This window comes from Musca autumnalis, unplaced genomic scaffold, assembly GCF_047663935.1.
Source record: "Musca autumnalis isolate F117 unplaced genomic scaffold, ASM4766393v1 scaffold_5, whole genome shotgun sequence".
NCBI lineage: Eukaryota > Metazoa > Arthropoda > Insecta > Diptera > Muscidae > Musca > Musca autumnalis.
The window spans coordinates 50,664,230-50,688,252 of NW_027412088.1; the positions used below are offsets into that span (position 1 = coordinate 50,664,230).

General features: G+C 39.6%; 1 protein-coding gene across 1 annotated transcript; it reads right to left on the bottom strand.

Moving 5' to 3' along the window:
• Positions 1-728: 728 nt before the first annotated feature.
• LOC141386504 (uncharacterized) lies at positions 729-13,141 on the bottom strand. Its single transcript, XM_073955085.1, has 3 exons — positions 12,967-13,141; positions 11,771-12,901; positions 729-926 (listed from the first exon to the last, which is right to left on the bottom strand). The coding sequence occupies exons 1-2, from the start codon at positions 13,005-13,007 to the stop codon at positions 11,773-11,775; spliced, it is 1,170 nt and encodes a 389-aa protein (XP_073811186.1). The 5' UTR covers positions 13,008-13,141; the 3' UTR covers positions 729-926; positions 11,771-11,772.
• Between the last annotated feature and the right edge of the window lie 10,882 nt (positions 13,142-24,023).

Below are 24,023 nucleotides of genomic sequence, written 5' to 3' on the forward strand. Positions count from 1 at the left end.
GTCCAGTTAGGGAAACTTATCCAGATCTCTCGCGACGCCTACGGAAATCTTTTTCAGGTCTACCATTTAGCCGAACTTTTCACGGTAACTTATCTGGAGGAGAATCCGGACGGAGGTCGAACTTATCCACGTCACCCAACAGGCCGGTATAGACGGAGAACTTATCTAGGTCTCCCACACAGCCCATATCCAGAATCTACTCGGGTCTCCCGTCGAGACTGGACTGTCGACGACGAGCGGAGAGGTGAACTTATCCAGTTCACCCCGAACGAGCGGCCGAAACTCTACCTTTGTATATACTTAATAATTTATACTTGTGTACCCCTCAAAAGAAAAACGAAATAATAAAACACAGCGTTGATTAAAAACCAACAAGAAATCCGTGTTATCACTCTCTCGGTCTTTCCACTTACAAATTTCTGTGGCAGACTCTGGACCCCCGCGAGCTATCCCAGCAACCGGAGGGAACTTGTCGTTACAAAACTGCGTTTGCTAAGAATAAATTAATGATAATGATTTTATTCTTTTTTTTATATTTCTTGATTAATGTCTTAACTTAAAATTAACAATACTCTGAAAAATTCAGATAAAAATTAATAATTGTTAAAAAAGCATAAATTTTTACCTTACCGTGAAAAGTGTCCACCTGGTAATACTTCCAATTTTATAACGATGAACATTAATTCTTGTGTTGGAATTACAAGCACAATTTTGCAACAGTTATTTTTATAAACATTCCGCATAAGTTTGCCAGTTTAGAGATCTTTTTTTTTGGAATTAAGACCATGGGACGCCATACAACGATTGCCGAAAGATAATTATTTAATTGTCATGGGTAAATATCAACGAAAATAGCAGAAATGCTCAATATTACCCGATTTGCTGTTCAAAAAAATCATATTGAGGCATACAACTGAGAATAGGATCTGCAACAAGTCGAAAAGCAGAGAAAAAAATCACTAAAAGAGACGATAATTGGTTGCTTCAACAGGTGGCCGACAACCCGAAGCTTAGTGGAGACATATCTTAACAAAAAGTTTGTAACCTTCATGGTCTTCATGGCAGAGTTGCACTGAAAAAGACATTCATATATCCTAAAAACCGCAAAATTCGATTGGACTTCGTTCAGGTACACAAAAAAAAAAGGATTTTGAGTTATGGAAGACTGAAATTTTTGCAGATGAAAGCAAATTTAACCTTTTTCGGACGGAAGGAAAAAGTAAGCTATGGCGTAGGGCAAATAGGCCGTTGACCCTAAACACACAATTCCAACCTTAAAGCACAGAAGAGGATCTGTTATGGGGTTGTATGAGTGCTTCTGGTGTAGGGAATCTTGTATTTACCGAAGGAATTATGGATAAGATGTGTCATTTAAACATTCTGAGGAGTAATTTGAAAGGTAGCGCTGAAAAATGGGATTTGGGACAACATTCCAATTGTATCAAGAAAAATGACCCCAAACACAAATTACACATTGTTCGAGAATGGATGCTATAAAACTGTCCAAAAGTACTTCAAACACCTCCCCAATCCCCGGATTTTAATCCTATAGAAAATGTCTGGGGTATTTTGGAGACAAATATATTGTTACGAATGTAACTGATAGGTTTAAGTTAATTTAGTTTAATTTCCGTTAATTTAAAAATTTGAATTGTAACGTAAAGTTTTTATTACGCAGTTACTTTATTTAAGCAACAACAACTACCATGTAGAACTCTCTCCATTATTCTAGATGTTACTTTACCTTTTATTAATGTGCTTTTGTTTGTTTTGCCATAGTCATGTAATTATCGTTGAGTTTGTTACTCCTTTATTTCTTGCATTTGTTTGTTGTTGTAATTACGTCATTACTGCGCTTGTCTACTTGTATGTATGTGAGTATGGTTGTTCGCTTAGTGCGAATGTGTGTTCGCTGCACAGATTCGAGATGTTGCCAGATTTTGTGGATAATTCTAGACCAAGGAGATTTTGGGTATAAATATCGGTAGGAACGGCAACATTGATTGAGTTGTGTTTTAAGCGTTGAACTGAACAGATCGGTTAAAGAATAGCTGCGTACTAACTAGAGACTTGCTGTGTGCTTAGTAATTATAGTCGGTTCCGAATAAGTGTAATAAAGTAAATTAAGCATTGTAGAAGCGTAATCTAAAACGAACCCTGTTTTATTTGGTACAAATCGTACTGGGGAATAAAACAACGTCTACACGGAGATTAGTTAAATCTAATTCCGTAACAATATGAATTCATAACATCTCAAGTATACGAACCCTGAAAAATGCCTTGCAAGAAGAATGAGGAAAATTCAGATTTCTTAAATCAACGCAAAAAAGCTCGAGACTGTAAAGAATAACAAAGGATATCATACCAAGTACTAAACACCTAATAAATCCCTTTTGTTTAATAAAAGTTTTAGTGTGCATACTTTTCCCTGTGAGGTAGAAATCGCTATTGTTTAACAATTTGTATTTTTTATCTGCATATTCAATGCTAATTTTATTTTATTAATTTTAAGTTAAGACACTACGGTTAAAATATAAAATAATAGAATCACTTTAATTAAGTAAGTCTTAGCAATCGCATTTTTAATGAAAGAAACTCTAATGGATACTTTAGACTGTGACTCACTGTACTTTATATGGCTTAAATGCCGTTTAACAGCACCTTTCAAATTTGATTGAAATTTTTACCACAGGCAGTCCTTGTTTTCCTGATCACCATACATAGTTTTCCGGGGGAAGTCCATACGTTTTTAAGATATGGGTGTTGACATGTTTTGCTTTAGCACTATTGCCGTTTTTAAGGCTCCACTCGTAACTGTCTTACTTTTTTAACACAGGTGGTCCTTATTATCCTGAACACAACGGTAAAATATAATTCTCAGGTGAAAGGTCCTCCAAAGCAATATGAGCTTAGATTTGTTCAAACAACCCTTTCGTCCTTCAACAGCGACACCACCCAAAAACTTACTTCTATACTCGAATTTAAACCAATCCTTCTTTCCTAAAACTAATCCATTGTTCTTTCCAATTTCAGTAATAGCAACATTAAAATTGTAAGGCTGTACGGCGATCTCAATATGCCTCTCAGACAGGAGGATCCCGATACAGCGGGCAAAGTCCCCAAGTATCTACCGGAGTAAATAGCGTGCATAGGCATAGCTGGTGGAAGATACCAAGAAACATTGACACTGACCTCCTCGTTGTGTCACATGGCAAACTTCCCTTAATACCAGTTAAAGGTGGTGAGCTAACATGTGCCGAGCGTTTACCTCTAAGAACGATGAAAACTTGGATTGGGCGTTCCTATAAAAAGCAACCTACTATGAAAATACCAAGAAAAACAAACCCTTCTAAAATTGAAGACCCCCCGCAAACGTTTAAAGGATCTGCGTATTCGAAACTGGATCTTTACAGAGAAGGTGCAGTTTGCATATTGGCGGATGTAAGGTAAGTACAAACAGCTATTATTGGCTTACAGATAGTGCGTAGGAATCGGATAGTGCGTAGGAATCGGATCGACTAGTTCTGATTTGTATGGAAATAAAACTGGTAATAATGTTTACTACGAAGTATGACCGGAGACTTTTTCTGCTGACAAATACACCTCATTCCCCCTGCCAAGAGCAAAGTGAAACCCATACAGCGGATCTTCAAATTGGTGCATACGAGAGAAAGACCTGTGAGCTCTGTGGAGGGCACCCACTAGCTGCTTTCTAGATAATGCCAAAGGGGCATTGGCCGACGCATGATATCGCTGCTCCCGTGCACTGGTGCACTATGGTTTGAGCCGTCATGGCCAGAAACATGTGAAACTTCTTGACGACACATCCCGTCTACTTTCGCAAATACCCATGCCATAAAAAACATAATTTAGAAAAAGAAGAAGAACCCGGTATAAATAATAATCACCTCTGCGAAGATACAGGGGATACAGATAGCGTACCGAGGATCTGGCAGGAGCATTTCATCAAGCTTTTGCTTTGGAATACGGGCAGCGATGAAGATACCCCGTAACCAATCCTAAACGACGACATTGAGTGTTTACAATTTAGCCAAAGTGAGGTCATGACAGTAATTAATCGGATTAAGAACAATAAGGCTGTCGGACTGTTCAAGACCATTGGAAAATTTGGCTTAGTTTACTAAATAATTTCATTTAATCCTTCTTAATTTCAGGTGGTAAGGATATCATCTCCCCTAGAACTTTCATAACGGTTGAATAACCTAATATTACGATGTGAAAGCGGGAACTTCCTTCGAGTATTATGAACTGATATTTTAGTTGGTGATAGCTGGACAATCCTAAGAAATATGGACTTCGAAGTAAGTGAAAAACATGTATTATTTTCAAAACAAATATCCTTCATTTGGTCTTTAGAGCCGTGCTAATCACTACTGGGCTCGCGAGCCGTGTCTGTGTGAACACACACAATCTCAATTGTGGTGTGTTTGAACGTTACTCTCACCACCGATCATCTTCTTTGTTTTAGCAATGAATTAACCTTTAACTGTGGAGGTGGGGGTAAATTTTACCCCTTCGATCATATATTGTTAAAAACTTTCAAATGATTTGAGCGATCGGTCAAATTTTTTCTGTATCTTCATATTTCCTTAACATAAGTAGGCAGTAATGTTTTGGTTGTCAAATGACCAGATAGTGAGGAGATATGCTTACGATGGTATAAAAATTACCCCACGTCCAAGTTCTTGTCACTGTGGCATAGAAAATATTTTACCACCACCTCCAAACTAACGTAAGTACCCTATGTAAAAAAATGACCCCACGTCCAATACGACGTATGAATTTCATGGAAAAGTTTTGACCACACGTCAAACTCGGCATATGAATCATATATTCTGCATTCTCAATTAATCCATTACCCTGGGTACCTCTTCAGCAACTTTTTAACAACTTCACTCATTGTTTATTTTACAAAAATTTCATGTGTTTGTTTTGTAGTTCTTACAAAAACAAAAGAAATTTTAACAACTTTTAAATCGATAAAAGTTACAGAATAGGCCCACTGATCCGAGCTCTTTCGGTCAGTGCCGGGATTGGGAGGAATCTTGGTCAATGAATCTGTTCCGATTGTCAGATCCGCATGCACCATATTTAATCATCTCCCCGATGTAATGGATGTAGGGCGCACTTCCAGAGCTGCTCTGGGGTGCGATTCTGTAACTCTTGTTTTTCGTTATCGACAAAAATCCGTAAAATTTAAACGCAAAGTTATGACTGAAATATTAAAAAAAATACTTACCAAAAATATTCGGAAAAATTCAATTTATGGACACATACAATTTTCACCTTAACGAAGATTATCGGTAATTCTGTGGTTAACTAGTTACGGAATCACACTAATGTTCGTACCCGCTTCCAGGATTTCTGCGATAAGAGTTATGTTTGCTGGTTTCTGCGTCAACACATAGACCTTTATAACAATGTTTTGCGAAAGGATAGTACAAGAAGCGAAGGCTCATACCGTCTGTCCACTACAAACCTATCTCGCTTGAGCTTAACTCTTGTGACCCATACACGAAATATGTACATATCGCCAATGAATAGTTGTGCCCTGCGTTACATGCCTGATATTAAACAAAGACGCTCTTACAGAAATAAGAGAAGATTGTCACTGGTCGCCAGGCATATCACCATTGTTGCACCCGTTCTGACAAATTACGTACTCTGTTAACGCGTCATTTCCCTTGGCTCAAACAATCTTCCTATAATCGTCGCCGTTAACAGACCATCCCACTTCATAACCGCTGACCGCAGTGTTTTTCTTAGCCATTAACAAGGGTTCAGACAATTTACCAATCACCGCTGCAGAGAACTGCACATTCCTCCGGTAGCTGAGAGAATTTTCGTGGACGTCAGTTATGTCGAATACCCGAACAATTTTTCAGAAATGAAGCTCCCCATGAACATATTGGCCGATGGGGTCCAGATTCCGACCACAAGCTACCCCATAATATTGTGTGTACCGTTCGACAGCATGTTTAAGTCGTCCACACAAGCCATAGGCTATTTACAAGATCAGAAGTAGGAACAAGGTTCTCAAGTCGCTTGGCGCATTACTTGGGGTGCAGGCCAAGAAACCTAGTTTACCTCTTACAAAGCAATAGACCTGTCTGTGGTAAGCTATGCGCTGTCAGTGTGGTATGCAAGTATTATTGCTACGCAGTGGAAGAATATTCAAACATGCCAGAATGCCGACCCGAGGACTGCAATCGGGTGCATCCTCATGGCACCAGGACACCATCTTCATGAGGAGAAGAAACATTGTCGATGCAGTACCTGCTTGGGTGTAATCGCACTAAGCATAGATGCCGCAATCTAGTGTACAGGTTTTCCGGTATAACCCTTATCTCTTGCATGGACGAAATACCTGCAGCACTACCAAAAAATATATCTGTAAGAGCCAAAAAGAAGTACTTGGAGAATGGGGTCTACAGATATCTGCGTCGTTATTGCGGACAAGGTAGTCGAGATGGTAGCGGATGAGCCCATATAGGTCAACAGTGGCGCCCACCGGCTTTCAAGAGGTTTACGCTCGTGTTCAGCGCCAGGTTCTTGTGCTCACAAGCAAAGAAGAAATCCTGACTAATTCTGTCATCAAAACATGAAAGCAATAACCAAGAGAAATATTAATCTCCCAGGAAGTCACATATGTGCCAAATCCTCCCTCAACTGCGCCAGGCTCCACGTGTCTGGGAGGAAGCACTTCATGTTTAGACAATGTTTCAGAAACCTCTAGAAGCCCTATTGCTCCTCAAGGAGTGAAGCGGAAAAGAAGAAGATCCGGACGATGTAGCCGCCTAAATTCGTATTGGGATCGAATTGATGGCACGATATGCAATACATACTCTGCATGTGGATTGGGATCGCACAACATGCTGCACTTGTTTAAATGCCAAGCTAAACCCACTCACATGTCTTCTGATACTTTATGGACGCAGCCAGTCCAGGTTGCAAAATTTTCGAATCTGGATACAAAAGAACCATGCATACGAACGAAGATATTTGCGTAGAAGATCCTGAGGTCTTCTTATAGGAGACTTTGAGGTCTTCATATATAAGACCTTATGGTCTTCTTATAGAAGACCCTATGGTCTTCTTATAGAAAACCCTGAGGTCTTCTTATAGAAGACTCTGAGGTCTTCTTATAGAAGACCCTGAGGTCTTCTTATAGAAGACCCTGAGGTCTTCTTATAGAAGACCCTGAGGTCTTCTTATAGAAGACCCTGAGGTCTTCTTATAGAAGACCCTGAGGTCTTCTTATAGAAGACCATGGGATCTTCTTATAGAAGACCATGGGATCTTCTTATAGAAGACCCTGGGATCTTCTTATAGAAGACCCTGAGGTCTTCTTATAGAATATCCTGAGGTCTTATAGAATATCCTAATGTCTTCTTATAGAAGATTTGGATTTGCCTTTGGTTTGTGTGTATGTATTGATTAGGAATACAATAAAAATTGAAAGCTTTTGAAAGTTTATCGTCAATTTGTCTACATTTTTACAAAATAGCACAATCGTTACTGCAAATATTTTTTAGTTTCGACAACGTTTTCGATTGTCGGATTGTTAAAAGGTTGCAGAATAGGCCTACTGAGGAATTTTAAGGGCCGCTTGACTATCGACGCATAGAGTCACCTATGTTCGTTTTCGTATTTTGTATAAGTTCTATAGCTTATTTCATTGCAAAGGCCCTACAATTTTCCTTCAACGTATATGAGAGTCGTAAGTTGAGGGTATCGCCATACGCGCCTGTTCCTGTTTCAGTTTCTATCTTAGGGCTACCGGTATAACTTATATTCCGCCTAGAAGTGGGGAGTCGTAGGTCCAAGTTCTATTTCCTCCGTTCACCTAACTCTCTTCGTCGCATTCTTTGGTGAAGAAAGATTTTGGTCTGAGTCCTTGACTTTTTCTAGGCCTGATTCATCATCTTTGACTTCACATCCTTCAACTTTGAGGGATGTATTACCGATGTAGTAGCAAAGATTTCCTCTGAAGGTGTTGAGCTCAAAAGAGGTGAGTTGTTCAGACAGACTTATGCCCCTGTAGTTGGAACACACAGTCTCCTTCTTCAGGCTTCTTGTGGGCGGGACACAGGATGTCCAGGTTCCAATCCTGTAGGACTTCTTAACCGGAGAAAACCTAAATCTTCATATAGAACATCAGAGGTTCCTATTGTAAAAATCGATAAGTAAATACTACAACAAATACAACTTAAGAACAACCGCATAGAAAATTGTTTTGTTATTGTAACCCCTACAGGTAAAGATTGTATCGAGAGGAAAGAAATAGAAAAGAAGATAATATGAAATTAATATTTAGACATCTAGGCATCCACATCCAGTCCCAGGAAGCGGGCCGCTTCAACTGGATGTGTCCAAAGAGACTCCGACGTCAGGTCTGTCGGTTGTGCAGGACATGCGAAGAGGTGCCGTGTGATGTGTGGAGATTGGTCACATTTTGGGCATGCGTCAGTTATCTCAGGATTCAGCAGGGAGAGATAACTGTTGAGGTAGCTAGAGATACCAGATCTGAGCTGAGATAGAGTCGATCTGGTCTACCTAGGTAGGACCCTCTCATCCTCGCTTACAGGAGGGGGTCTCCCACCAAGCACAACACAGCTAGTATAGGAGGAGATTTGGTCTTCAACAGCCTTTGTGTGTACTTGTTTAAGGGCGTTTTTGATATCATCTGATGGATTGGGGGGATATTTGGTAGCTCTTTACGAAAGTCGTATCTAATGGGTGTGCGTCTTTCAGAGGGGGGTCTAATGTAGCTCTCATGGTTAGGGTGGTCCCGCTTCTTGCATTTAATCGCGTGTTGTTGTGTTAGGAGGGTACAGAGGGATTTTACCGGGAGACGTTTGGTTTCATGCTGTAGGTGATTTTCTAGGGCCATGGAGTGACACCCTGTAGCGATACGCATTTAAGGATTTTATTCCTTTTCCCTACATACCCGGCCACCATCTCGGCATGTTTACAGAAGAGGAAAATACTATCGAAGGTTACACCCAATATTTTGGGGTTCTTAATTGTTGGGATGTTTTGTCCGCTAATACGAATATTTAAGATGGTTAAGATTGTGGCTGAGGACTTGGGGGCAGATAACTGAATGATACGGCCTTCAAAGAAGTCCTTGAGGGTGGGGAGGTAATTGTTAATGCGGTCTTCTATTTCTTGGATATTCCTGCCAATAGACATGATCGTGCAGTCATCGGCGTATGATATTAGGTGGACATTTCCGGGGGGGGGGGGGGGGGGTTGGAAGCTTTGGAGATATAGTAGTTAAATAGCAACGGGGATAGTACTCCCCCTTGAGGTACACCCTGTTTATTCTTCCTGGGTTTGGATTTGTGCCCTCGGAACTCCACATAGGACTGTCTGCCTGCCATGTAGTTAACCAGCCATCTCTTGAGGTAGTTGGGGAGTGCTGTTTCCATAACGTCCCTCAGGAGAGTGGCGTGGTTGACCGTGTCAAAGGCTTTGGACAGGTCCAGTGCCACTAGTATGGTTCTGTGATGTGGTCTCTTGCTGTTTAGTCCTTCTGTTATCTTAGCCGTGACTTCACTGAGAGCTGTTATAGTGCTCCTTCCGGCTCTGAAGCCGTGCTGATGGTCGGCAAGGTGGAAGTGTTCAGTGAAGCGCGATAAGATAATAGATTCCAGAATTTTTACAACTGGCGATAGCAGAGTGGACAGGGATTATTTTTCCGACTTTCCACATGTCTGGGACCTCGAAAGTGCTAAGACATTGGTTGAAGGTGTGGGCAAGGTAATTTGCACCATGTTGTTCAATGTGCTTCAGCATCGTAGCTTCATAGCCAGGCCATCCGGACCAATTGCTGTGGAGTTCTTGGCGGCTTTTATGCTTGTAAGCACATTATCCGTTGTGATGGTGGCTGGGTCCGTGGTTGATCTAAGGACGCGGGAAGCTCGGCGTATTCTTCTGCTATCGCGGTTCGGAGTCGGCGGATGCTCGACAAATTGTCTGCAGAAGGCCGCTGCAGTCTTAGCTGGGGTTTTTGGAACATTATCTCCGAAAGATATTTTTATACTGTCTGTACGTCTCGGGTTTGATAGATTTTTTATAGTGTTCCATAGTCTTTTTGTGACAGAGTCTGACTCCTCTAAGTGTTTGTGCCATAGCTCTTTTTTATGGTTTATTATTATTATTTATTATTTATTTATATTTATTATTTATTTATCTGTTTGTTGAGGGTCTGTATTCTGGCATCAGACGGATCTGCTTTCGATCTCGAAGATCCGCCCAGTTGGAATACACCTTTTACTTGCTTTGAGTAAGGTGTTCCTGAAGAATTTTTTAACTGCCGGTGCTGAGGTGGGTAGGGGGGATTGCGAGAATTCATCTTCTGTTATTCTATTAAACAGGTCCCAGTCAGCCTTGTTGAAGGTAATGAAGGTTCTTTCTTCAGACAAGGAAGATGTGTCAGCCATGTTGATCATTATTGTAATAGGCATGTGGTCGGAGTTTAGCGCGATGTCCACGTGCCAGGTGGCATTCGCAACTAGACTTGCGCTAACAGTGTGACATTAGGGGAGCTGCGGCAGGAAGCTGTAATACGGGTAGGATGCTCCTCATTTATGGGGCAGAAGTTGGAGTCATCTACCTGCTCTACTATGTAGTTCCCTCTGGAATCGCATCCTAGTTCCGAATGCCAGCTGTCGTGGTGCGCATTGAGGTCCCCCAGGAGAATTGTGTTATCATCCTGGAGGAAAGGAATAATGGATGGTTTATAATTGTTGTTGTTTGTAATGTTAGTGTCACCGGTATATGTAAACAAAAGAAAATGTCTATAAATTATTGGAATTTAAAAAAAACTAAGTCCATATTTATATTAGCCAATTTTCCTTGCGGAAATTGTCAATTTGAAGGAGAGAGAGGTGAGGCATATGGAAACCCTTTGCGTCTCAACACCCTCTTTCACCTACAAACTGACAATTGCCGCAAGGAAAATTGCCTAATGTAAATAAGGACTTATATTTTTTCACATTTCATTAAATATTTTGAAAAACATCAATGAAAATTCGTTACATTTTCAATTTGAATATTTCCATATCATTCCGCTAAATGGATAATTTCTCGCAGAGTGGTGCACGTCTTTTACTTTATATTGTTCTACCATAATGTCTACCATTACGGGACCAGAAGGTCTTCCATTAGAATAATCTCGTGGTCTTCTAATATGACATACTGATCTTCTATAAGTCCTTCTCGACTAAACCGTCGAATTTTCTATCGGAAGACCAGAAGTTCATGTTATGGATGACCATTAGGTTAAACTTTTGGTCTGCTAATATATGACCTACTGATCTTTAATAAGAAGTCCTACTAGTTTCTTATAGAACACCATCGGATTGCCTCTTAGGATTTTAGAAGATCTTCTCACAGAATATCGGAAAGTCTTTTTAGAGAAGATCAGAGGGCATTTTTAACTAAGTTCAAAGGGCCTTCTTATAGATGATCGGTAAATCTTCTTAAACAAAACCAGGGGGTATTTTTACAGAAGCTTTGAATGCCTTCAGGTTTCCTTCTTGCAAAAGACCAGAGTGTTTCCTTTTAGAAGACCACATTTGTTAGAAGACCAGAATACGTTGATTTGCGGCTACGTCGGTGCTTTCGTCCCCAATCTATTAAAAAACCACGTAAAACTTCGTTGGGAGACTATAAAGATCTTCATATCACAGATCATCTGAATTTTTTACGACTGTTATTATAGAAAAAAAATTAGACGAACCTTTATAACTTGAATTTGCCAGCTTCCGCACGATTGCCCATGGCTAAATTTAAACTCAACATTGCCAATTTTTCAGCTTTCAAATAGTTTTCATCTTCAAATTGACACACAAATTTCGGATATCCAAGTGGACTGAAATCTGGTTCCGTAAAATTCCAGTAAGGTATATTTAACATCAATTTCTGCGGCTTCTCAGGTGGGAAAGCGGACCTTATCGTAGAAGAAGACTGCACGGCAGATTCTTCAAATTGCTTTTCCAAATAGTTGCCATATGAAACCTGAGGTTGGCCATCAACACGACTGTTTTCTTTGTGATCACTTAAAATAACCACATCAGCTTCTTCATAGGATTTTGTAGAGTTATCCTTGGAAGAACTTGGGGATTCGCAATTCAACTCAGTATTTGTTCCACCCTCACACGCTAAAGAATTTCCAACCGCTTGATGTGAAGCCGTTTCTTTCGATAACATTTTATGTAATGAGGGAAACATTCCGACATTTTGACTATCCATAATTTCACCACAACTCTCATCATTGGAGTCACTTTGTTCCTCCAGAGAAAATTTCATTAGAGCTTCTGTTAATTTCTTCTGGGCATTATCCCCTGGGTGGCCATTACCAAGTCTACGTGGCGGTGGTGGTGTTAATGTCCGCATATTACCCAAATTCGATGAAACACCTGCAGCAGAACCACCCAAAACTACATCGGAATATAATGTTCCTGGTCGACATGCTGAATCCTGGGTTTTATTAACCTGATATTCACCACCTTTGCCCGCAACACAATTAATTTTAAGCCAATTAGGGGAATGTTTGCGTGACACCTTGTTCTTCTTGTTCACAAAGGTGGCAGAACGATCGGATCTTTTCCAACTGGCCGATTTAACTTTATTGGTTCCAGGTGAGAATATTTCCTTCGAAGTCTGGGGTTCCTCATCATTTCCTGAAGCATTTTTGCCAATTGGCTTTAGCAGTTCAGTTATCGCCTTTTTAGGTTTCGGTCTGCGTCTTTTGTCAGATCTTTTATGTGATTTCTTTGGTAAGTTGTTGGAGCTGTTCTGCGACGAATGCTGGGCGGTTGATTGGGTTGAAGATGGCGGTTGATTGATATTTGAATTTTGCTGATTTTTGCTGCAGAACCATAAAAAGTAAAATGTAAAGAATGGGCAAGGATTTTATATAAATTTTTGACTTACTTAGAATTGAGAAATCCGCTAACCATTCTGCTTAGAAACATTTGCAAAGATTTTTACTCAGAATTTCCCGACTCAAAGATTTGGATCGTGGTAATTTTTTCTAAAGTTCTTTATGGTGTTTTTGTTGTATTCTAGGAGATTGGGAATTGGACTTTCTTATTTTCTGAATTGAAAATAAAATTTTTCTTGAAAAACATTTTAAACAAATTAATGTCATACACTGTAGATAACTCAGTAATCCATGTTATGAACCTCCGAACAGACCAAGAGGTTTTCCTAAAGAAGGTCTTCCTAAAGAAGACCGCAAGCGCATTCTATATAAGACCACATGGTCTCCCTAAAGAAGGCCACAAAATCTTCCTATAGAAGACAACAAGGTCTTACTATAGAAGACCACAAGGTCTTCCTATAGAAGACCACAAGGTCTTCCTATAGAAGACCTCAAGGTATTCCCAAAGAAGACCACAAGGGCTTTATATAGAAGACCACGAGGTGTTCCTATAGAAGACCACAAAATTTTCCTAAAGAAGACAACAAGGTCTTCCTATATAAGACCACGGGGTCTTCCTAAAGAGGACCACAAGGCTTCCCGAAAAAGAAGAGCACAAAATCTTCCTAAAGAAAACAAAAAGGTCTTCCTAAAGAAGACAACAAGGTCATCCTATAGCTACCACGAGGTATTCCTATAAAAGACCACGAGGTCTTCATATAGAAGACCACAAAATTTTCCTAAAGAAGACAACAAGGTCTTCCTATAAAAGACTACAAGGTCTTCCTATAGAAGACCACGGGGTCTTCCTAAAGAATACAAAAAGGTTTTCCTTTAGAAGACCACACGGTCTTCCTATAGAAGACCACAAGATATTCCTTTAGAAGACCACAAGATCTTCCCATAGAAGACCACAAGGTCTTTCTATAGAAGACTACAAGGTCTTTCTAAAAAAGACCACAAATTCTTCCTAAAGAAGACAACAAGGTCTTCCTAAAGAGGACCACAAGGTCTTCCTATAGAAGACCACAAGGTCTTCCTATAGAAAACCACACGGTCTTCCTATAGAAGACCACGACGTCTTCCTATAGAAGACCACAAGGTCTTCCTAAAGAAGACAAAAAGGTCTTCCTATAGAAGACCACAAGGTTTTCCTATAGAAGAAAACAAGGTCTTCCTTAAGAAGACCACAAAATCTTCCTAAGGAATACAACAAGGTCTTCCTATAGAAGACCACAAAATCTTCCCATTGAAGACAAAATCTTCTTATAGAAGACCACAATATCTTCCTATAAAAGACCACAAATCTTCATTCAGACAACAAGTTCTTCCTATAGAAGACCACAAGGTCTTCCTATAGAAGACCACGACGTCTTCTTATAGAAGACCACAAATCTTCCTAAAGAAGACAACAAGGTCATCCTAAAGAAGACAACAAAGTCTTCCTAAAGAAGACAACAAGGTCTTCCTATAGAAGACCACAAAATCTTCCTAAAGAAGACAACAAGGTCTTCCTAAAGACGACAACAAAGTCTTCCTAAGGAAGGCAACAAGGTCTTTCTACAGAATACAACAATCTTCCTAAAGAATACAACAAGGATTTCCTATAGAAGACCACAAAATCTTCCTATAGAAGACCACAAGATTCTTCTTATAGATGACAACAACACGAGGTCTTCCTATAGAACACCACGAGGTCTTCCTATAGAACAACACGAGGTCTTCCTATAGAAGACCACAAGGTCTTCCTATAGAACACCACGAGGTCTTCCTATAGAACACCACGAGGTCTTCCTATAGAACACCACGAGGTCTTCCTATAGAACACCACGAGGTCTTCCTATAGAAGACCACAAGGTCTTCCTATAGAACACCACGAGGTCTTCCTATAGAACACCACGAGGTCTTCCTATAGAACACCACGAGGTCTTCCTATAGAAGACCACAAGGTCTTCCTATAGAACACCACAAGGTCTTTCTATAGAAGACCACAATATCTTCCTATAGAAGACCACAAGATCTTCCTATAGAAGACAACAAGGTCTTCCTATAGAAGACCACAAGGTCTTCCTATAGAAGACCACAAGGTCTTCCTATAGAAGACCACAAGATCTTCCAATAGAAAACCACAAGGTCTTCCTATAGAAGAGCACGAGGTCTTCCTATAGAAGACCACAAGGTCTTCCCATAGAAGACCACAAGGTCTTCCTATAGAAGACCACAAGATCTTCCAATAGAAAACCACAAGGTCTTCCTATAGAAGACCACAAGGTCTTCCTATAGAAGACCACGAGGTCTTCCTATAGAAGACCACAAGGTCTTCCTATAGAAGCCCACAAGGTCTTGCTATAGAAGACCACAAGGTCTTCCTCTAGAAGACCACAAGGTCTTTCTATAGAAGACCACAAGGTCTTCCTTTAGAAGACCAAAAGGTCTTTCTATAGAAGACCAAAAGGTCTTTCTATAGAAGACCAAAAGGTCTTTCTATAGAAGACCAAAAGGTCTTTCTATAGAAGACCAAAAGGTCTTTCTATAGAAGACCACAAGATCTTCCTATAGAAGACCACAAGATCTTCCTATAGAAGACAACAAGGTCTTCCTATAGAAGACCACAAGGTCTTCCTATAGAAAGCCATGATGCTTTCCTATAAAAACCCTATTGAAGACCACAAGGGGACCACAAGATCTGCTTATGTAAGATCAAAGGGTCTTCTGCTTATAGAAGACCACAAGGTTATTTTCTCTAAAAAGACCTCAATGTCTTCTTTTTATAGATCTCCTTTTGGAAGACCCCGTGGTCTTCAATTCCATGGCAGCGGGTTCTCCCGTGCCGGATTGACCCGGAACCACACAACATCCGTGTTCCTGCCATCGGCTGCCACTGCGTGAACACAACCGCCAGTGAGTCATCGTCATCTGATCTCGCAGTCTTCCCAACAGCAGGCGCTAACGCAGCACAAGAACAACAGCCGTTGTTGTTCTAATCCCTGAAAATGCATCCTTTTTGCAATTTAATTGCAAACGACTCCGAGGTAAGATCGAGGAAATAGTGGAATTCATGAGTCGAAAGAATATCAAGGTCGTGGGGGCTCAGGAATCTAACCTCAACAACAACTGCAGCTTACAGCATTGTGATGGTTACAACGTACTGAGAAAAGGATAGCACCAGAAGTGGTGGTGGGGGACTAGCTTTCCTATTGCAACAGTCTGGTTGATATAGAACTATTTGGTCTGGTCTTGGGGAAATTTAATGCTCAGACGGGCTGAGCTTAATGATAGCTCTAAGAATTAACGGAGAGTTTTATAGTTGCCAGACATAACCTTCGTGTCACCTTACAAATGACGTTACCTGGCAACCCGTCGTTTCTCTTGGATCAGATGATCTCAGACCATCTCCCCATAATTGTCTCCAACAGCAGACAGTCCGAGTTCATTACCTTTCAACGCCGAACTTTCGTCAACCATGGAAAAGCTAATTGGCCGAGTTTCAGAGGGTTCACTAATCACCCCTTCAGAGATCTGTTCAACCCTTTTGATGTTCGGGTAGCAGAAATGACGTTCCGACACATCATCACTGCTGTAGCCGCTCGCCATATACCTGCTTCCCAGCAGAGGCGACGGAATTAGCAAATGAGCGTCATGAGCTTCTTCGTACCAACCCCAGAGCAGTGGTGCTCAAATATTTTTTCATTAGCCTCTCCAGCTGACACTGGAACCTAACAGGTTGGTCGGGGAGCAAAAACGGAACAAGTGATTAAAAAATCTGAATCGTTGCAACAGTGAAGCGGGAATAAGTGAATTGTGGGCAACACTTAAGTCACTCTCGAACCCTGGAAAGAAGGCATTAAGGACCTCAGTCACGTTTGGCGTCAGCCGAAGAGTTGCGGAAGTTATTTCAATCGGCAGTTTGTCGAGCACCCCGGGAGTGACAGACCGAAGAGAAGATTACCACATCACATTAAATCTCTTCCTGCCGAGACGGAACCACCACAGTTTACAAAGGAAGATGTTGCGAATGCCATCAGGAACTCTAAATCATCCAAAGAATTGGGCCCTGATGAAATCTACATGGTTATGCTGAAACAGCTGGATATTCCGTGAGTCGAATATCTTACTAAAGTTCTCAAACTGTCGCTATCCACTCACATCTTTCCTGAAGTCTGGAAAATAGACAGGGTGGTCCCGCTACTGAAGCCAGGTAAGGATGCCAGGAAAGACCCTTGAGACCTTAAAGGCCTACGTACATAAGCTGCCCATTTCTTTTTTTATTATTTTATCAGAAGCAAGCGAGGTAAGCAGGCGAGGCAGCTTATGTACCCAGGCCTTTAGTCCTCTCCAGCGTCAGAAATAGCTATCCAGTTGCCGATCCGCAGCGTAACGGCATCAGGTACCTTCCCTGGCTGAACTCCTGATTGACTAATCTTACCACCTTTTTCCACACGAAATATCCGCCTCTAAATCTATGGCCACTCTGTTCACCACATGGACTGCGCAGTTTTGAAGAAAGTTGTATGTCATGGTCGATGGTAGCAGAATTTCGAACTCAGGGCCCCAAAATTCTAGGGGTCACGTTCAACACTACGTTCAAGTCGTGCGCTCAAGCTATCTGCGGCAAACTGAGATGTAGGAACATAGATCTTCTTTTGGAAGACCACAAGGTGTTCTGCTTATGCAAGACCACAAGGTCTTCTTACGGAAGACCATTAAGTTTTCTTCTTATAGAAGACCAAAAGGTCTTTTTTTATAGAAGACCGGAAGGGATTCTTTTTTAAGAATGCCTCACAGAAGGTCACAAGGTCTTCGCACAGCAGATCATAAGGTCGTCTTCTTACGAAAGACAAGAAGGTCTTCTTATAAAATACAACAACGTCTTCTTATAGAACACCATAGGGTCTTCATGTAGAAGATAATAGGGTCTTCTTGTAGAAGACAACAGGGTCTTCTGGTAGAAGACAACAGGGTCTTCTGGTAGAAGACCATAAACGCCTGCGTACATAAGCTGCCTTGCCTGATTGCCTTGCTTTCCAGCTCCATTTCTGACATAATAAAAATAAAGGAATAAAGAAGGCCGAGGAAATTTCGAACTCGGTTGCCCTTTTCGTTTTTAATCTTTTATCAGAAGCAAGCAAGGTAAGCAGGCAAGGCAGCTTATGTACTCACCCCTTAAGGCCTGGGTACATAAGCCGCTCAGCTTTCTTGCTTAATATATTTCTGGTAAAAGACTAAAGACCAAGTTCGACCTAATTGAAATGTGGTTCTGACATTTCTTTATTCCAGAAATGAGTTAAGTAAGAAAGCCGAGCGGCTTATGTACCAAGGCCTATAGGGTCTTCTTGTAGAAGAACATAGGTTCTTCTTATAGAAGACCATAGGGTGTCCTTATAGCAAATCTTAAGGTATTCTTTTAGAATACTACAAGAGACCACGCCGGCAAATCAAGGAGGGCGGCCCTGGAAAATGTTTGTAGTCTGAACTGTTGCTGCCTATTTATTGTACTATTGTGGTTTTGTCGTAGGCTGGGGTAGACTTAGTCGTGTCCAGGGTCGCCATAAGGGCCCACTAAACCTTACGGAATAATAAGACGAGTATTCTCCCTTTCCTGGGGGTTAAATCGGATATTTATTGATGTAAAACTAATTTATAATCTACTTATGTTTAAATACGATAAGAAGGATAATTGGCTGGGGAATCGGCAACTTGGATTCAGTAAATGGTTTGATGATGATCGGGAACTCGGCGATTCGCTGTTCGGTAGTAGGCGATCTGAAGATAATCGGGAACTCGATGATTCGCTGTTCGGCAACGATTTGAAGATAATCGGGAACTCGGTGATTAGTGTTGTAGATGTTCGGCCACTCGGGGTTCGTATGTGTTCGGCCACTCGGTGATTCGTGTTGTAGATATTCGTCCACTCGTTGTTCGTATGTGTTCGGCCACTCGGTGATTCGGTGTTTAGGGTTCAGTGTTCGGTCATTCGGTGATTCGTGTTGTAGATGTTCGGGACACTCGGAGTTTGTATGTGTTCGGGGTTCGGACATTCGGTGATTCGTGTCGTAGATGTGTGGCCACTCGGAGTTTGTATGTGTTCGGCCACTCTGTGATTCGGTGTTAGGGGTTCGGCCGCTGTTCGGCTACTCGGGGATTCGGGTTGTAGGTGTTCGGCCACTCGGGGATTCGGTGTTCGGCTACTCGGTGATTGTGCACTCGGCTCGGCTGTTCGTGTTGTCGTTCGTTAGTGTTAGTTCTACGTTAGCCTCTACGGTATTCTACGACTACTGACTAGTGGAACAACACCCGAAGGTGGAGTGGAACAACACCCGAGGGTGGAGTGGAACAACACCCGAAGGTGGAGTGGAACAACACCCGAAGGTGGAGTGGAACAACACCCGAAGGTGGAGTGGAACAACACCCGGAGGTGGAGTGGAACAACACCCGAAGGTGGAGTGAATGTATTAGCCACCGCGCAAAGGGGTAGCTCTCAAAAATACTTCCCAACCTCTCTACACTCCCGTGTCGGTTGGCGGACCACGAACACACAACTGTACTCAAGCCCGTATGGCTGGCTCCCTGCAGTAGCAAGCCTCTCAGTACCTTCACAAACTGAAATACTTAAGAGAACGGTTGCACAAAGCGATTGAGAAGTATTCCGTTGTTGTCATGCTGGTGATTATAACGTAGCATTTCCATAGTAGCGTCAGGTGTTTTATCAGTGTGGATGGCATTGAGCTGTTTCATAGTGGGGATGTAATGATGTTGGTGTTATGTTCGTGATCATTTTGTCACGTTACACAGGTAGTGGTATCACACCAGCTGATCGAATATGAAAAGTCAAATCCCTTTATAAAAAAAATTATTTTTGTTGTAATTTCCCCAATAACATAAAGAAAGTTTTGACATCACATATTCAACATTTTACGATGCCACTACCTGGGTAATTGTAGCTGTGTCTTTTTACGTGATAATTGGTTTGTCTTTTTACGTACTGAACTTTACTGAACATTTTTTCTTCAGTAAAGTTTTGACAATTGTATAATTGAAATGTTGCTAAACATTACTGAAGAAACAATGTTCAGTAAAGTTCAGTACGTAAAAGGACAAACCTAATTTGTAATAATTATTACTAATGTTGCTAATTTTGACAGTTGTATAAAGGAGAAGTTGCTGAAAAAAATGTTTCAGCAACAATTAGTAAGTAAAAAGACACAAGGGGTCATGCTTTATATTTTATGTCACAATAGGTCTGTACGATAACCCAAAAGTTTGTACAAATTTGCACAAACTTTTACAAAATGCTGTTCTATAACAAACTTGTAAAGTAAAAGAGAGCGAATTTGGAGACAATAGTGAGAGAATTTTGGAGAGCTTTGGAGAGTTTTGTTTACAAGTTTTTGCAAGGAAAATTTTTCTTGTAAGAACTTGCAAGTTTGATCAGCTGATTTAAATTCGAATGATTTTTGGCGGACTTCTTGGCAAAAAACATAAACAAACGTTTGGTTATTAAAATAAATAGAAATAAAAAAGGGAAAAATTATTAAATAAATTATGGAAAACGACAATGTAAATAAAATAACTTATTTTTTTAGTTTGTGGTGACTACTTTCTTATTTTATTATTTATTTAATCTTTTCCGCCAAGATCTTCTTCAAATCAACTGACTTCTTGCAAGTTTTTGCAAATTGCTGTTCGATAACAATCTGCAAATTTTAAGCCTCGAGAGAGTAAAATTGGTAAGAGACGTTACTGAGAACTTGCTGAGTACTTGCAAGTACTTTTCACTTGCGAAGTTATCGTACAGACCTAATAATGTATTTGACAGCAAACTAAATAGTCAGGGCTAACTAGTTTGGGCTGAGTGTCCGACTGTATAGACTGTGGGTCTTCCTGTAGAAGACAACAGGGTCTTCTTGTAGAAGAGCATAGGGTCTTCTTGTAGAAGAACATAGGGTCTTCTTATAGCAAATCTTAAGGTATTCTTATAGAATACTATAAGAGACCACACCGGCATATCAAAGAGGGCGGCCTTGGAGAAATGTATTCTCAACCATTGTAGATAATTGGTTTGCCTTTTTACGTACTGAACCTTACTGAACATTTTTTCTTCAGTAAAGTTTTGACAATTGTATAATTGAAATGTTGCTAAACATTACTGAAGAAACAATGTTCAGTAAAGTTCAGTACGTAAAAGGACAAACCCACAGTTGTGCAAAGATTTAGTATAATCATTTTATTATTTTTTAAGAAAAATAAATTAGTAACATCCAAAATGTTAAGAATTATTAGGAGTATAAATCAAAACATAAAACCCCAACAAATCCGGTATGCATTTACTCCAATATTTTGTGAAAAGTTCGCATAAAATAAATTTGCAAACAAATATTAAAATTCGTAATATTCTTTTTATAGCATTGCACAAATGTCTAATGGCGGAAGTGGAGGTGGCGGAGGAGGCAGTGGCAAGGGTGGTGTCGGTGGTACCGGCAAAGGTGGCGCCCCTGTTGCTGAGTCAGATGGTAATGTGGACAAAATACAAGCAGCTAGGGAAGAAGAATTCTTCCGCAAACAACGAATTGAACAATTGAAGAAGATAAAAACAAAGAAACCCAAATCAGAGGAAGAAAAGAAAAAATAAGAACTGAAGAGAGTTTATTGTTGTTTCACTATGCAGCTATTTACAGTTAATAATTAAAAGGTTTTAAAATGTTATTTTATGATTCAAAGTTGTATGCAAAGTTCGTTTGTTTTAAAATGAGATATGAAATGATTAATATGAATATTAATATTTTGCAGCAATTTCCTTCCAATATGAGCATAAAACAATCTATACAAATTATCTTAAAATACCCTTACTTTTTCAGTTGTTTTAAGTTGTGTTCTTATTTCACTGTTTTCTTGCATTTTTTCCAACAATATAAATATTTTTAATAAATATTTTTCCAATAATAACCCCATAACTAAGCGTGGATTTTTTATAAATATTTTTTCCAACAATAACCCTATAACTAGCGTGGATTTTTAATAAATATTTTTCAAATAATAACCCCATAACAAGGCGTGGATTTTTAATAAATATTTTTCCAACAATAACCCTATAACTAGGCGTGAATTTTTTTATAAATATTTTTCCAACAATTACCCCATAACTAGGCGTGGATATTTTATAAATATTTTTTCCAACAATAACCCCATAACTAGATGTGGATTTTTTATAAATATTTTTCCAATAATAACCCCATAACTAGGCGTGGATTTTTTTATAAATATTTTTCCAACAACAATATTTTTTCCAACAATATCCCACCACTAGGCGTGGATTTTTTATAAATATTTTTCCAACAACAATATTTTTTCCAACAATATCCCACCACTAGGCGTGGATTTTTTATAAATATTTTTCCAACAATATCCCACCACTAGGCGTGGATTTTTTATAAATATTTTTCCAACAATATCCCACCACTAGGCGTGGATTTTTTATAAATATTTTTCCAACAATATCCCACCACTAGGCGTGGATTTTTTATAAATATTTTTCCAACAATATCCCACCACTAGGCGTGGATTTTTTATAAATATTTTTCCAACAATATCCCACCACTAGGCGTGGATTTTTTATAAATATTTTTCCAACAATATCCCACCACTAGGCGTGGATTTTTTATAAATATTTTTCCAACAATATCCCACCACTAGGCGTGGATTTTTTACAAATATTTTTCCAACAATATCCCCACAACTAGGCGTGGATTTTTTACAAATATTTTTCCAACAATATCCCCACAACTAGGCGTGGATTTTTTACAAATATTTTTCCAACAATATCCCCACAACTAGGCGTGGATTTTTTATAAATATTTTTCCAACAATATCCCACCACTAGGCGTGGATTTTTTATAAATATTTTTCCAACAATATCCCACCACTAGGCGTGGATTTTTTATAAATATTTTTCCAACAATATCCCACCACTAGGCGTGGATTTTTTATAAATATTTTTCCAACAATATCCCACCACTAGGCGTGGATTTTTTATAAATATTTTTCCAACAATATCCCACCACTAGGCGTGGATTTTTTATAAATATTTTTCCAACAATATCCCACCACTAGGCGTGGATTTTTTATAAATATTTTTCCAACAATATCCCACCACTAGGCGTGGATTTTTTATAAATATTTTTCCAACAATATCCCACCACTAGGCGTGGATTTTTTATAAATATTTTTCCAACAATATCCCACCACTAGGCGTGGATTTTTTATAAATATTTTTCCAACAATATCCCACCACTAGGCGTGGATTTTTTATAAATATTTTTCCAACAATATCCCACCACTAGGCGTGGATTTTTTATAAATATTTTTCCAACAATATCCCACCACTAGGCGTGGATTTTTTATAAATATTTTTCCAACAATATCCCACCACTAGTCGTGGATTTTTTATAAATATTTTTCCAACAATATCCCACCACTAGTCGTGGATTTTTTATAAATATTTTTCCAACAATATCCCACCACTAGGCGTGGATTTTTTATAAATATTTTTCCAACAATATCCCACCACTAGGCGTGGATTTTTTATAAATATTTTTCCAACAACATCCCACCACTAGGCGTGGATTTTTTATAAATATTTTTCCAACAATATCCCACCACTAGGCGTGGATTTTTTATAAATATTTTTCCAACAATATCCCACCACTAGGCGTGGATTTTTTATAAATATTTTTCCAACAATATCCCACCACTAGGCGTGGATTTTTTATAAATATTTTTCCAACAATATCCCACCACTAGGCGTGGATTTTTTATAAATATTTTTCCAACAATATCCCACCACTAGGCGTGGATTTTTTATAAATATTTTTCCAACAATATCCCACCACTAGGCGTGGATTTTTTATAAATATTTTTCCAACAATATCCCACCACTAGGCGTGGATTTTTTATAAATATTTTTCCAACAATATCCCACCACTAGGCGTGGATTTTTTATAAATATTTTTCCAACAATATCCCACCACTAGGCGTGGATTTTTTATAAATATTTTTCCAACAATATCCCACC

Coding starts and splice junctions, on each gene's coding strand:
- LOC141386504 (XM_073955085.1), bottom strand. CDS start 13,007: ATGTTTCTAAGCAGAATGGTTAGCGGATTTCTCAATTCTAA. Junction 12,902..12,966: donor AGCGGATTTCTCAATTCTAA/GTAAGTCAAAAA, acceptor ATGGTTCTGCAG/CAAAAATCAGCAAAATTCAA.